We start from the raw sequence: 16,705 nt of genomic DNA on the forward strand, positions 1-16,705 counted from the left end.
CCCTGTATAAGTACTGCAAACACGCCCTAACCTATCGAAATAGTTTTGATTTGTAAATCTCCGGTTACTGCAGTTCATTGCACCAAACAAAAATTGATATCTTTTGTGTTTCAAATCACGTTAAAATTGAAAATGTATTAAAATATTTGTGTTTCAAATCATCTCAAAATTGGTATCTTTTTGTGTTTCAAATCATATTAAAATTGTTAAAACGAATCAATCATTTCATAAATTCAAAATTTATTAATACCTATAATAAACTTTATCGTTAAATTGGATAATTGAATTTTGTGTTTCAAATCACGTTAAAATTGAAATTATATTAAAATTTTTTGTGTTTCTAATCATTTCAAAATTGGTATCTTTTGTGTTTCAACTCATATTAAAATTGTTAAAATGATATCATTTTATGTACCTAATTGAAAATTAATAAACATAATAAACTTTATCGTAAAATTGTATTATTGAATTTTGTAAACCTATAAATAATTATTAACTTATTACTAGTTTCGTATTAAAAAAAAAAAAAAAAAAAAAAAAAAAACTGTCACTTTTTTTATATTCTTTCATTTATATTCTTTTAAACACTAATCGAAATGTCATATCAGGCAGACGGCAGAATAGCCATGTCATTATTCTTAAGAAAAGAAATTTGTGAAACAAAATTTTATGAAATAAAGAATTTATCTATCTATCTATCTATCTACATTAGATAGAAAATTCTTGGAACTGTTAAATGAGTTTCTTCAAATAATGTTCCAGTAGCACGTGTTTTTAGTTTATGCTTGCAAACTCTCTTTGTACATTGAAATATTCCAATGGGAATTTGAGTGGTGTACAATTTCATTGGAGAGTTATGGATTATGCATATTTGTTTGGTGGGAAGTAAGCCAAGTTCCTCGGCAAATTCTACGGCCAGAGTGTCGTCGATAATTCGGTTATATAATTTTATAATGTTCCTTAAAATTGACTTTTAAACTAGGTACCCCCCGAATGAATTATTGTTATAATTTGTATATTTACCATTGTTTTTTGATATTTTGTGCAAGTGGTCGATGTTTTTTGGATGGGATTTCATTAGGTTCTTCATTGTCGCCATTGCTGTTCCGAAGTGATGACGACGGTTCAGCAACACTTTTACTTGTCATTGGACCTTACTTATATTAAAGTTTAAAAGACCACTCTTTTTTAATTGTAAATTATAAATTGTAAAGAATAAAACATCCAGAATGAATAAACTAAACAAAAACAAGTAAACAAAAGAAAATAACGGACATTTGGCTGATCTGTTTGTTTTTCTTTTATTTTGTCAACTCAGTCTGTCAGGGAGATTAGGCGCGTCCCACCAAGAAGAGATCTCTGAGGGCTCAATATCATTTTGGAAGAGAGGAAAATAATTTTGTGGGACAAGTTTCTCACATGAATCCAATTTTTTCCAAATCCAACACTTCAACTGCCACTTCACACAACTGCAACTTTTCTTCAAATATTAAATTGTGAAAATTATTTCAAAATAACTTATTTCGTGAAGCAAGCTTAAAATAATAACTTTTTCTTTAAATTTTCACTGCACACCACCAAAAATTAAAACAATAACAAAAAAAAAAAAAAACTAAAGAAAGAGAAAGAAAACTGAGAAATTGAATCCAAACAATTTTCGTCTCAGAAATCTCAGAAAAAAAAGTGAGCGCTCAGCTGAGATCTCCCTTGGTGGGACGCACCTATTAAAAAAGGTGCGTTCGTTGATTGCACTGCATAATTACTTCTTTAAGCTTGGTTCACACTAGGGATGTTGCGTAAGTGGATTTTTTCACATCCGCGGGTGCAGATTCGGATGCGGGTTTTTGAAAGTTAACATCTGCAGATGCGGATGCGGATGTTTAAGATCTTATATAAAAAATTAATATAAACGAATTAAAACAATGATACAGTTATAAATAACAATGTCCCAATTCATGCGGATGTTCCCCATTTCATATTTATTTTTTTAAGTTCAAGTATATTTTTAATTGTTGAAATAAAATACACGACTGAGCCGCATGTACTTCATGATATATATGAGGCGGTCAAAATAATAAGTCAAGTCCATTTGATATATGAGCATTATTTTGAACTTTGAACGCTATTTCCCAGGAACTAAAGGAACTTTTGAAATACATTTTTCACAGATTTATTATTTGATATAAAACGAAATCCTTACAGCCCTATTCTGGCAAACCTCACAAGTCACAAGAACCTCACAAAGTGAGCTGAGTTGTAAGGTTTTCGCATCACAAAAACTTTTGAATTTGTGATCTGTTCTGAAGGAGGTCACAACTCACAAGTTGAACTTTAGCTAGAAAGAAGTTTGTGAAAAAAAAAAAAAATCACTACTAAATCGAGTTATGATCACCTTGTGAGGTTTGTTAAAATATGGCTGTTAATTTTTTAGACCTTAAAACATTCAATCTCTAGAGAAGTGGACTTGACCCATTACTATTCGGAAAGCCTCCTTGCATATTTAAAACTGTTTATTAAAATAAATTGTTTTGATAAAATAAAATAATACATTTAACAAAAGGGGGTTCATGGAACCACGTAAACGCAGTAAACTAGCTCAAAAAGTAAATGAGCTGCCACAATTTATGTGAGGACTATTTATTATTATGCAACCAAAAAATGCGAATGTACCAGTTTATAATTAGTAAAAAAATCGCTATACAATTAACGTTTCAAAAGTAATGATTTTAATTTAATAGCCTGTTAGCTGTAAAATCATTATACCGGCACACAAAAAAAGTGTCATGTACCAGTAACCAGACCTATCTTTCTGTATTTTTTTGGGCACGCTGAATCCGAATTTAGAGTCCGTTTGGCCCTGTCACCCTCAAGTTTTTTTCAAAACTGGAGGGTGACCGGGCAAAACGGATTTGAAATTCGGATTCTTTGGGTCCAAAAACATATAAAAAGATAGGTCTGGTTCCTGGTACATACAACTTTCTTTTTTGAGTGTGCAGGTGTTATTATCTAATTGCGTTTAATATCGATTAGATACAATTTTTTGGTAAACTGCATTTTTTGTATGCCGGAACCTGAACATTTGTGGTCCCATTTCTAAAAAATAACTATAAAATAATTAGGGTATTCATGAAAGGGTGGTAAACCTGCTAAAGTGTGGCAAAACCTTATATGAAGTGGACCTGTTTGTTTATATGTATCATATTTACCATTTTACCAGGTTTACCAAGAGTTTACACCGTTGCATGAAAATCGGTATCTACTTCTTCAAAAAATTATTAAAGAGAAAAAATTGAAGACTGACTAGAGCACCCATATCCTAAAAGAAATACCTTTTTTTATTGCGATAGATATGTAGTACCTCTTAAAAAATTAGATGTTTTTGATTTGTCGTTTCTGAAATGACCTTCACGACTAGAAGTCAGTAAAACAAGAGTAAAAAATAACATTGGTAAATGGTTTAGTTGGACTGTTTTACCAAATTCCATTTTCCACATTATCGCAAGTTGGTTCTAGAAGTGTTTATTAAACGTGAGAGGTAAACTTTTCCATTTTCCGATGTGGTGAAAATTTTGCGGTTTCATGAATACTTTTTATATTAAATTCGATCTATAATAACCTGTTTCGACCAAGACAAATGAGTTGATTTCGATAATATTGAAATTCGCAATGAGTTAATTGTCCATACTAACGGCCATATTATTCACTAGTTTAAAAAATACATCTGGATGTAAAATTGTCAAATGTCAAAAATAAATCCAAATCCAAAATATTTATCCGGATTTTAACTATGGAAATAGTTAAAAGATAGTTAAAAATTACTATTTTTTCTCTGTGTGATAATAAATATCATAGATTTGGATTTGTTTTTGAGATTTCGATTTCTTTACATCCAGATGTATTTTTTAAACTAGTGAATTATCTGGCCGTAATAGTCTGTTTTCACTATATTATGATATAATTTCGCAATTTATATCATTTCGAATGTCTAATAAAATAATTTCCTATAAGATTTAATATTCGAAAGTACATAGTAGGTGTGTTTTTTTGTTTATCTATATAGATTTTGTGCAAAAAAACGACATCGAGATTTTTGAAATCAAAACAATTTACGTGTTAAAAACCACAAAAACTGTATCTGTATAGAATTTTGAAAAAATGATAAAAACAGTAGTGCCAAGTAGTTTAATTGTTGTGTTCACACAGAAATATCTGAAAATATTAACAAAAAAAAAAAAAAAGCGGAGAAAATGAGATTTGAAAAAAGCTCTGATAGAAAAAATTATTCAAAAATTTGTTTGACATGGTTGAATTGAAATGGTAATATTTCGAGATATACGCAATACATTTTTCAGATAAAAGTCTTAAATGGATCCTGATAAGATTGTAGAACAAATATATACATAAAATTACCAAATTTTTTTCGAAAAAATAGAAGTAAAAATTAAAAAATTTCCAAGTTTGATTTAAAAAAAAATAGAAAAAAAAAATCAATATGGCTACCTTCAAACGCTTATAACACAAGAATGACGCAACTAATGTTGATGGTCATGGTCTTAAAATATAAGAATATACAAATGATTTTTGGTTTTTGTTAAAAAAAAATTTTTTTGGAATCCAATATGGATGCAATGGCCATACGATTGGTCTTGGTTTTTTGTGAAAAAAAAAAAATGTTTGAATCCATCATGATGCAATGGTCATACCACTACGGAGTTAAAAAAAAGAAACATGAGCACGGCACATTTTTGACAGACAGATACCAAAGTGTGTGTACAGTAGTGCCAAACATTTGGACGGATTTCAAAAATCCCGATGTCGTTTTTTTTGCACAAAATCTAATATAGATAAACAAAAAAACACACCTTATATCTCATTTTTGATCTAGTGAAAACGGGCTAAAAGTCTAGTACGCAGCTGAAGCGAAAAAAAAAATGTTTAAAGCCGGTATTCTTCAAGTCCATTAAGCAAAAAACAATAATGTTATAGTTGATTCATTTTCTTAACTTTTATTTTATCTGCATTTGTTACATTTTTTGTTTAAAAAAATCAAAGAGGTAATAATAATAAAAAAAAATTGATAAATAATTTAAAATTTGTACTTAAATTTCTAAATTAATTTGGCAAGTTTTTTTGTTTTTTTTTTATTCTCACCCACCACCCTTATATTCTATAATACTTAATTCAAAAATTTGTCTGATACATATATTCTTTCTTCGTTGTTCATCGAATTTGTGAATGTGATCTATATGAATGCAAATCATGCGATGCTCTTCTTCTCTTCAAACACCACATAATTAATATAACAATTAAAATTATCAACAAAATTAATAACAAAGCTCCCAAAACTATCGCCGCGATAGATGCTTCCGATAGAACCATATCTCTCACATCAATATTATGAGTCTTTTGATTTCCTGCAATATCGTAGGCGATAAGTGTTACTTTGGGTTGACAGCAACTGGCCGAATATGTTGTCCGTAATGCTTGATTCGTGCCAACTGTGAAGGAATTTCGATTTATTAAACCTGACGGTAGGGATTGTAGACGGAGCAAGCCAGTTTCCCAATCTTGAGCAACAATGTCTAAAGACCAATATTTATCAGAACAACCAGCCGATTCTGTTCGAATACTGTCACATCGACTTCCAAATTGCCATGATACACTTGGAGGAGTTGTATCCTAAAAAATTTTAGAAATATTAATTAGGATATGGTTAATTAATTAATTTTGATTACCTCCGCATCGATGTTGGTTATAACTTTGAGTTCAACTGATTGAAAAACTTGTCGCCCCGATCCCAGACACATGAATTTGATTGTATCTCTTGTGCCCTGAGGTGTTGTATTCGGTATCAGTACTGTCACTGTAACGGTTGTAGTTTGTCCAGATTCCAAAAATATACTAAAAAAAAAGCATAAAGTTAACAAACCATACGAAAAGGACTTACTAACATTTTTGTTTCTATAAAGCTTACAAAAGTAACGGAAGCTTTACAAAAGCTTTATAGAAGCAAAATTGTTAGTTTGATGTACCTCTGTGGAGTTAGTGTTCGTAGAAATCGTTGTTCATCTGTGACTTGTATGTTATGAAATATCGGTTCAGTTCGTAGATTTGTTACTTCAAAATACAAACTAGCCAACATTCCAGGTGCGACAAGAATCTGCGATTGAATTCCCATCTCAATCTTAGTTATACCTTGCTTCAAGACTCCATTTGACAAAGTGGTTTGTTTCTCTTGTATAATATTAGTCTTGTTCTTGTCATTAGTTATTGAAAAGACTGGAAATATCTCAGAATCAGGATCGGTAGTTTCTTCAGGGAATCTTAAACTATCGTGAGTTGCTATAATATTCTCACGTTCACCACGAGTATAAGGTAAACCATTTATGTAGACATAATTTAATCGTCGGATCATGTCATCTGTGAATGAAAAAATCCAGCAGAAAATTAATCAAATTTGTGTTGGATGCAGTGATGATTACAATTTGAATCTACTTCGAAAAATACTTTGTTCATTTACTGGTGCGTTAAAATTGTATTGAAGTTTAGTTGAATTTCAAATAATAAAGATGATGTGTAGTAGCTTTCCTTCCAAAAATACACATGCAAAGCTAATTATTCTTAATAGGAATTAAAAAAAATGTTCTAAATAATTTACTGTCTTTGCTTGTTATTAGAAAAATTTTTAAGTACTTCATAATTTTCCATTAATTTGTTGCTAATGGTTCCAACTTGGTCGTTCAATGATTCAACGATCGTTAGAACGATTTTTCGAGAAGCAGAAAATCTGGTAGCTTATCGCTCCGAAAAGTGGAACCGTTTGCACCGTTTCGGCGAAAGTAATATTGTTGCGATTGATATTTGTAAGGCATGTGATTATTGTGATAAAGTTTGACATCAAACTTTATCATCCACCTAATTTCTTATTTTCATCAATGACCTTTTAGAAATAACTTCTAATCCTCTTTATTGTTTTGGTGTTTACTCATACCTATTTTCTGACTCAACCAACAATTCCTCGTGGAATGTGGAACAACAGTGCCACCACAATAACTTAATTATTTCTAACTTTCTTTTAAGTTTGATTTGCAGTGAAATTTTAATCTAATACTATGTTTCCACCTACGCTAAATCCGAGGTAGATTTAGAATAAATATCGAGATTTATTTTAAATCTACTTCGCTAAATCTCAGATTTGGGTTCAGATACCCTAAATCTAAGATTTTCACCTACTTTCAATCCGAGATTTAGAAAAAAATGTATGCTAAATCTCGGATTTAGGGTAGGTGGAAACGTAGTATAAAAGATCTTTTGGAGTCTTAAGCCTTAACTAAATTATAATAAAGTTAAGTTTTTACTAGACCATTGTACTTTTTTGACATCGAGTTGCTAAATGTGGGTAGTTACCACATATCTTTCCTAGAAAATCTTTACGATACTTTATTTGTTTTTATATTCAATTGTATTTCTATTATATTTCAAATTTGATGATTAAAACCCAGTGTTACACAAATTTCAAAATTGGTTGTTATTCCCAACTAACATTTCAGCTTCGGTTAAGGTATAACAGAAGCTACATTTCAGCTTCTTTTAAAGTTTAGTAAGGTTATATTTGATTTATTTAAGGCCTACTATCTTTAAATAATTATACATCATGAAGAGATCACAACCATTTCGAAAAACGTTTTTCTAGTACTAATTTTTGGGGTTTTACGGTAAATTGAAAAATATACATTTTTGTGCTCTACCCGTTCATGAACCGACAAATTATGGCTAAAGCGAACATTTGAGCATGAAATTTTTATCATAAAACAAAGTTGATTTTTTAAGAATTCGGTCATTGAAATTTCCCACCTCCATGATTTTCACCCACAAATAGCAAAAATGTCGAAACCAAAAAATGACTGAGCTAGATTATTCAATATCAAAATGAAAAATCAAATACAAAACTTGGTAATTTCTGTAAACCTTCTATAAATTCATTAAACAAGCTTATCGCAAAAACAAGCTTTCTTTGGTTAAGTTTCTTTAACAGTATTTAAACAGCTTATTAGAAGTTGTTAAACAAGTTCGAACTTCTATAAGCAATTAAATTATGAAGCAAGCTCAGTAAAAGCTGTGTACAGAAGCTGTTGTGTTAGTTGGGAATGGGTTGTTATCACGCCCCCTAAGAAGAATATCTGAAATTTCAAATATGTAACTGTATAAACTTCTAAATCTATCTAATTTCATGATTCTACGATCAGATCATCAATATATGAGAATAATTCAGAGAAAATTATCGTTTGCCACGCTCCCTAACTTTCAGATTCATCACAGTGCTAAATTTTTTTGTTTTAACTTCGGTATAGAATTCGAAAATTCTTTAAGTTGGTTCCTGAAAATAAATTTGTTCTTCCAAAGTTTGATGCAAACTTGACTGGGCACTACTCTGCCTTGATCTTTCTCTTTTTTATGTATTATTCACCCTTAAAAAAATCCCAATAACTATCTCTTAACTAAAAGTATTTCCTAAACAAACTCAAAACGTACAAACTTTAATAAGATTATTTTTCATACTACCGAAAATATAAACAGATGCATGTAAATGACGTGCATTTGGATGATTATGACAATAAATCGGGTTAAAATGTTATCAATTCTAAACTTTCTAATCAATACAAAAATACGTAAAAGTTCTTCTAAAAAAAAACTCATATAATCTTCTTTTTTTTTCGTAAATAGTTTCTATCTATAGACTTGTAGTTCTACTAGACACAATAATATTTATAATTTTTTCATTTTTGTTTTAAACTTACCAAGAAATATATCAGCTTTCCGATCGGCTCTAACAAAAACATTATATTCCTTATCCAATAACTCCGGAATTAATTTCAATTTAAATGTGGTAGACTTCTTAACTTTAGTCAATGGTACAAAAGCATCAAGTTGATTTTCGTTTAATGACAATAAACGTGATTTGAATTTTACCAATTTCTTCAAATTTATATCTAATTAAAAAAAAAAATAATAATAAAAAAAATAATAATTGAATAAAATAAAAAAAAATAATAAAAAAATAATAGGTGTGTTTTTTGTTTATCTATATAGATTTTGCACAAAAAAAAACGACATCGGGATATTTGAAATCCATGCAAATATTTGGCACCACTGTAAATACACTTTGGCAGCTGTCTGTCAAAATTGTTACTTTTTTTTTTTTTAAACTCCGTAGTGGTTGGCTATTACATCCATGATGGATGCAAACAAATTTTGTTCACAAAAAAAAAAAAACAAAAACCATTTGTATGGCAATGGAATCTATGTTGGATTCAAAACAAAATTTTTTTTAACAAAAATCCAAAAATCATTTGTATATTCTTAGCTACATTTTAACACCATAACCATTAACATTAGTTGCGGCGTTCTTGTGTTAGCGTTTGAAGGTAGCCATATAGAATTTTTTTCAATTTCAACAATTTTATCAGAATCAATTTAAGACTTTTATCTGAAAAGTGCATTGCGTATATCTCGAAATATCAACATTTCAATGCAACAATGTCAAAAAAATTTTTGATTATTTTTTCTTTGAGAGCTTTTTTCAAACCTCATTTTCTTCGCTATTTTTTTTTGGAAAATGATAATAATATGAGTTTATATCTAAGGTTTAAAATATATAAAAAAGATAATAATTCCTATGTAATTTTTTGTCTTCAAAAAGTGTAGCAAATTGCAGAAAAACAACAACAAGTACTACAAAAAAGTAAAGAAACTTTTTGGTATAACTTTTTTCAAAATTGTTTAAAATAAAAAAAGTGCTTACCTACTATTATTTGTGAAAAAGCAAAAGAAATAAAAGAATAATTTAATAATTTCAATATTTTTTGTAGTTTTCGCTTACACTTTTTGAAGACAAATTACAAAAGTATTATTATACTTTTTGATATATTTTGAACCTGATTTAGATATAAACACATATTATTATCATTTTACAATCATAACATTGATACTCGTAAATTAATTCGTAAAATAAATGTTTTGCGAGGTGTTTTTTTATGGAAAATACATTGAACGGCAAATCGGAAAATGTTCTATATCACTTTGAGGTTTCCGGCGCTGTCCACCAGGTGCCGTGACTTCAAGTGTCAATACAGATATAGTTGTTGTTTTAAATACGTAAATTGTTTTGATAACAAAGAAAAATAACAAAAATAATAAAAATATATTAAAATTATTTTAATTTTAAGTGGAGCGATTGAATATAATTCAATTTTAAAGTTCAAGTGACCTTAACTCCAAATTTATAAAGCGTTTTGCCCAGGTACGACAGTTGGCTCATCAGTTAGATTCTGTCGTAGCCTTACTTAAATTGTTTTGATTTCAAATATCTCGATGTTTTTTTTTGTGCAAAATTCATATAAATAAACAAAAAAACACACCTAATAATAAAATTAAATAAAAAAAAAAACAAAAAATATTAAATCCAAGTCTAATCAATACCTTAAGAATTTTCTTCCATATTAGTATAACAGTTTATAACAGAAAATCAAAATTCCACGTTTTCACACAAACACGAACACAGCTGATTGTGATGTGAATTTGCCATGCGCGAAGAAGAAATATAAACAAAAACAACAACAACAAAAACAAACATTGCATATCCAAATGTCAAAGCAAAGCAACAAAAAAAAAAACTTGGCAAAAAAATTCAACGACTACGACCAGAGATACCCAAAAGAGATGAGAAACTTCTGACTTCATACGGGTTTGCCTACAAGCTGCTTTAGACATTTTTGGATAAGTATGCGTGAAAAAATATACATTTTTGGCTAAGTATGCGTGAAAAATCGTACATTTTTGCTTAGGTATGCGTAAAAACACCGTGGCTACACTATGTGTGTTTTTCACATTTATTCACGAATACAAAAGAGATTACAACAACACGAAATAAACAAATGGGTTTTGGGGGGTAAAACGTACGAAAGTTTCCCATCTCCTTTGGGTATCTCTGACTACGACTTTCTTCTTCTTTCTCGACGAAACGAAATAATTCAACCATAATAAATTAGCAAAAATACAATAAAAAAAGAAAAATAACAAAGGAAACAAAAGATTTTTGATTTTAATATTATACAACATTGAAATAGTGAAATTTTTGAAAGTTAATTAATTTGTGCGAGTTAAAAAAATACAACAAAAAAAAATACAGAAACGACGAAGTTGAAGACGTCGACGACAACGTCTCGATTCGAACTCTCAAGTCAACCCAAGAAATCTTTTAGAATTTCACTTTTTTTTATCAAATTGAAGTGAAATTTTGAATGCAAAAAAAGGTTTGTCATTATTTATTAAATTGATTTATAATCTCTTGTTTTTGTATAGAAAATTGATAAACCAATAAAAAAAAGTCATAGGTCAGAATTAGAACTTGGAAAATGTATTCATCAAAGTGAGACAGTTTAGGGACTATGATAATTTTCGGTTTGTTGCGCATGTTTTCATAACAACAGACACAAAAATATAATTTCAGTCAAAACAAATGGTTAATTTTAATTCTCCCTTGTGCCGCTTTTATTTTTGTTTTGGGTTTCATTTTATTTATTTATCATCTTCTAAAAAATTGAGGGCGATGAGGAGGAACCTTTTTTAAATGATTCAATAAAAAAAAATAAAATCATTAATGGAATCATGTCTGGGCTTTTTTTTTTTTTTTTGAGTTGGCACATGGAACAAAGTACACAACAAACACAATTGAATATTATGACGTGGTGTGTTTGTTGGACTAGATTAGTCACAACCAGGGGCGGATCCAGGATTTTTTTCTGGGGGGGGCACAAGGGACGGATTGGCAAAAAAAAAAAACAGCAATAACAGTTAGAAATAAAGTGAAGTACCATACGACTGACTAACAAGCAGAAAATTTTAACGACCCACAGTGGTCTAAAACCTGGCCAAAAATATTTAGGCACATTTCCCACATCAAATAGGTACCAAATGACCAAAAAGTTATTCGGAAGGAAAAATTTTCATTTTCTTGTTACAGTAAAAGCCACTTAAGTGCTAACCCTCTTACTCCTGGATTGGCCGGAAGAAAAAAAATATAAAAAATCAGAAAGTGCACGTACAATTCTGTGCTATATTAAAGTTAGTAATCTATTCTTTATTTAATTTTTGCCTTAAGTTGTTTCACCAAATAGGTTTTGAGAAATTAAGTTTTAAAGATGAAATTTTGAAAAAAAAAATGTTTACGTTTTTTAATTGATTTTGTATAAAATTTTGCAATATTATGGACATAATTATACCATTAGTTAATGACCTAGTAGTTTTTAGTCAAATACTAAAGACTTCATTCTAATAAATATTAAAGTTCCTAAGAATAACCAAAAAAACTGAATCATACTTTTTTGCCGGGAAACCCAGTTTTGTTTTTTTTTTTATTTGCATTAACCTTTTGTAACCCAAGGTCGTTAATTTAAAAATTAATAAGTCAATCGATTGGCCTTTATCTTTAATAAAACACGTATTTTTTAAAAATGCAATAAAGTCATTATTTACTTAGTTATTTCGATATTTTGGGAGTAAAAAAAAGTTTAAATAATTTATTTTTATATAAAAATGCAAAAATTCAAGCAAAAAACTATCTAATATTAATTTTTAGGCACTTTCCTAAAATCCAAAAATAAAACCCCGTGGGGTTTACTAACAAAAACTATTTTTTTTCTGAATTTCGTTGTTTTTACACAAATTTGCTTATTTTCAAAAAAAGCCCAACTTTCAACATTAACTGTCAATTAAAAACTATTGGTGCTATTTATTAGAAATTTGAAGTACTATTTCGATAAAGCAATACTTAAAGATTATAATATTAGAAGCTTCAAAAGAAAAAAAAAATAGTTTGTAGAGCTTTTATGCAATCTTTTTCGGTTTATTACAGAAATGTCACATGGGGCTACAAGGGGTTAAATTGTTTTATACCTCAAGAATATTGTGTTCAAATTGTAGGTCTCTTGGAGCCAAACTGACCAAGTTATGAGTATTTTAATACTTCCCTTAGGAACGTTTTAGTCTTTTAGTCCAGAGTTCAAAACTTTAAATCGTTATCCCCACAACTAATGTTTTCAACGGCGGTGCTCCTCATAACTTCAAAACTACTGCACCGATTCTTTTGAAATTTGGAACACTATTTTTTTTACATATTTTTAGAGGTATCCCTGGAGAAATTTTCTCAATAAAATAATATTTATAAAAATCTATAAGTATAAGGGTCGCTTTTGAGGAGTTTTTTTTCAAGGGGTCTTTATTTTCGGGGTGCAAACTTGAGCAAACTTCTGAAATGCAAGTTTGTTCTACATATCCAGCAGTTCTATAATATATGGTTTATGCAATTTTGTTTATGTTTATGCTATTTTAAAAACACTAATTTAAAAAAAAAAAAACAACGAAAAAAGTGCTAATTTTTTAACCCCTCTGTATGAAAAAATAGAGTTGCATATACCTACAATTATTTTTTTTATATCATTCAATGTCATTCGATGTCCATATCAAAATTTTTCACCAAAATCACTTTGAAAATTCACTTTTTTTTTAAATCGAAAAAAAAATTCGTGTGTACCCAACAAATAGCCGTTTATTTATTTGTGAGGTGGAGCTTTTCATGGGAAAGGGATGCAAATATCAACAAAATTCGCATTTTCAGCCAGAAATAGACAAGAGTTTCACTCAAGTTCTTTCTGTTATTATTCATATATTTTTAAAACTCTTATAGTTTGATTTCCTTTAAGTATGAACTTTAAGTTCTGGGGGGGGCACGTGCCCCCGTGCCCCCCCCCCCTGGATCCGCCTATGGTCACAACTCACACTGCCTGAAAAGATCGTTCGGCTGCTACCGACCAAGGTCAAGTACAAGGTTTAATGTAAAAGAGGAAATTAATTATATTGCCTCATGATTTATTTTTGGGAGAATTCTGTAGGTATCTAGGTAAAATGTTTATTTTTCTTTTTTTTTTTGTTTAATAATAAATTTCCAATTAATCTTGGGTAGAATCTTAATTTATTATTCTTTGATTTAACTTAGTGATGCAATTAGTGCTGTTGCAAATCTAATACATACTTGATATCATTTATTTTCAAAACATGATAAGTCCATAATTTTAAATTTTTCAGGAGAAGAAAAAAAAGTTCTATTTTCTTTTGTTGTGTGTTGAAAAATTTATAAAAAATATATCATGTAGAACTCTCTCCTAACTACAGAATACAGTTTGGTATTTACTTTTTAGAAAAAAAAAAAAAAAAAAATAAGAACACTTTTGGACTTATCATTTTTTAGAAAATAAACGAATGTGAATTAGTTTTGAAATACATACAGGGTGTCCCAAAAGTAATGGATCAAACGAAGTATGCTGATAGGCCAACTTTAGGGCTATCAGAATTTGGTAACTTGTTCATCCCAAATCCTTACGGTTTTTGATTTAATGCAGTTTTTGTGAAATTTCGATAAATCCCGACTTTGCAACAGTATTTTGCTTCCTCCGCTCATAATTGATTTTTGTTTTTTACAATTCTTTCACTAAAACATTGCCTAATAATAAGAAATAATTAATTGATCAAAATATTTTTTATTTCACTCTCCATTTTGCTGCAAATGAATTAACAGTTCCATGATTTATGAAAACTCAATTTCTCACTTTTATTTCAGAGCAACACCCTGAACAAATTCTTTATGGTGTGAACCTGGTTTATTAATTTTGAAAACTTGCCGTGTTATTGCAGATTTCAAAAATGTATTAAAGTTTCCAAAGATGAAATTAGAACGAAAGATATTACAATTTGAATGCAAAAAAACAGAGGTTTTCAGAGCAAAATAACAAACAAAATTCGAGGCTTTTATTCAAAAAGAAATAAACAAACAACAGTCGAGAAAATTTGTTTATTTTTCTTTGTTATTTTTCTCTGACAGACCCTGTTTTGTTGCTTTTAAATTGTAATATCTTTAGTTCTAACTTCAACTTTGGAAACTTTTATACATTTTTGAAAACTGCAATAACGCGGCAAGTTTTCAAAATAATAAACCAGGGTCACACCATAAAAAATTTGTTCAGGGTGTTGCTCTGAAATAAAAGTGAGAAATTGAGTTTTCATAAAACATGGAGCTGTTAATTAATTTTCAGCAAAATGGCGAATGAAATAAAAAATATTTTGATTAATTAATTATTTCTTATTATTAGGCAATGTTTAAGTGAAAGAATTGTAAAAAACAAAAATCAATTATGAGCGGAGGAAGCAAAATACTGTTGCAAAGTCGGGATTTATCGAAATTTCACAAAAACTGCATTAAATCAAAAACCGTAAGGATTTGGGATGAACAAGTTACCAAATTCTGAGAGCCCTAAAGTTTGCCTATCAGCATACTTCGTTTGATCCATTACTTTTGGGACACCCTGTATACATACATACATATTTTTTTTAAGTTTCCGATTATCAAACAATTGTATTTTTGATTATAATAAAATGTTCAGAGTACCTACTTGCCATTTTCTTCACTACAAGTTGAACTCAACTTGAGGATTTAATTCTCAACTTTTTAATTTGTTTTTCTTCACTAAAAGTTGACAGTTTCAACTTTCGTTTCTCAACTCTCGAGTTGATCAACTTCTGGTTTTCTCAACTTCCGAAATTTGTAGAAGTTGAGAGAGCAAACTTGAGATTTTTTATGAAATGTCATGTTTTTTCTTTCAATTTTTTGTTTCAAACGTTTTTTTATGCTGAATATCGCGATAAAAACAAAAAAAAATATTTTTTATGCCTGAAAAATAACACATGAAATGGCTCTTAAGAGTTTTTTTTTAAGAAAAATTTACACATTAGGTACGTACAGATGCACATATCAAAGGGTTTACTTCCACGTTCCTTTAAATCGCTCATTGATGCACTTTAAATCAAATTTATGAAAAATAAAATAAGATAAAAAAACTATGACTAACCTTTTCCACCGATTTTCTTTAACATCATTTCAAAATTATTGAGAGGCACATACACAAAGCAAAAACTTATACAAGAAGAGAGATATGTTTAAAATTAATTTATAGCAAAAAAAAAAACAAAGAAAAATGCATTCTAAACAACGATATAATTTTATTTCTAATTTAATAACGAATTTGACTTTTTGAACTAACAAAAAATGCACAACTTCGTTTTAAATGACATACACGATTGCTTTTCATATTTAAAACTGACAGATTTCTATTAACTGTCACAAATATCCCAGGGATATTTTTCAAACTTTATGCTGGCCAACTTCTGTTTTTAAAACTCGAGAGTTGAGAAAAAAATAGTGAAGAAAACAAATTCTCAACTTGTGTCTCAACTTTCGAGTTGATGTCAACTCTCAAGTTCGCCAACTCTCGAGTTTGCTTCAAGTTGAGTAATAGTGAAGAAAATCGGCCATTTCATTTAACTTGAAAGACCCTTAAGTCTTTAGATTTTGAACCAGTAGTAAGCTTTTTCATAAGTAGTCCACTACAACTACTAGGCTACTGTTTATTATAAATAGATGATAAATCCGTGACTTTTATCGTGTTTTGCTTATAAAAAAATATTTCTCGTACCTGTAAAATTGGATATTGATGGTTTTGAAACTTCATATTTTGAAGGCAGGTGCGGATATCCCTAGGTAACAACTTTAGGTAAAAAAAAATTAATTTTGAAAAAAAATTGACTTTTCATGTTT

At 29.3% G+C, this 16,705-nt stretch overlaps 2 protein-coding genes across 6 annotated transcripts in view; one reads left to right on the forward strand and one right to left on the reverse strand.

Moving 5' to 3' along the window:
- Positions 1-16,705, forward strand: part of LOC129909222 (nascent polypeptide-associated complex subunit alpha, muscle-specific form) — an 84,742-nt gene that overhangs the window by 6,670 nt on the left and 61,367 nt on the right. The gene's annotated exons all lie outside the window — the stretch shown is intronic.
- The window catches only part of LOC129909225 (uncharacterized), a 43,009-nt gene continuing 31,455 nt past the window's right edge, over positions 5,152-16,705 (reverse strand). For both annotated transcript variants that reach the window (XM_055986268.1, XM_055986267.1), the window contains exons 6-9: positions 8,799-8,990; positions 6,033-6,420; positions 5,736-5,901; positions 5,152-5,679 (exon numbers count right to left, since the gene is read on the reverse strand). In XM_055986268.1, coding sequence (XP_055842243.1) covers positions 5,221-5,679; positions 5,736-5,901; positions 6,033-6,420; positions 8,799-8,990 — 1,205 coding nt within the window. In that variant the 3' untranslated portion in view covers positions 5,152-5,220. The remainder of the gene's footprint in view (positions 5,680-5,735; positions 5,902-6,032; positions 6,421-8,798; positions 8,991-16,705) is intronic.

The sequence above is a fragment of the Episyrphus balteatus genome, chromosome 2 (assembly GCF_945859705.1).
Source record: "Episyrphus balteatus chromosome 2, idEpiBalt1.1, whole genome shotgun sequence".
Taxonomy (NCBI): Eukaryota; Metazoa; Arthropoda; class Insecta; order Diptera; family Syrphidae; genus Episyrphus; species Episyrphus balteatus.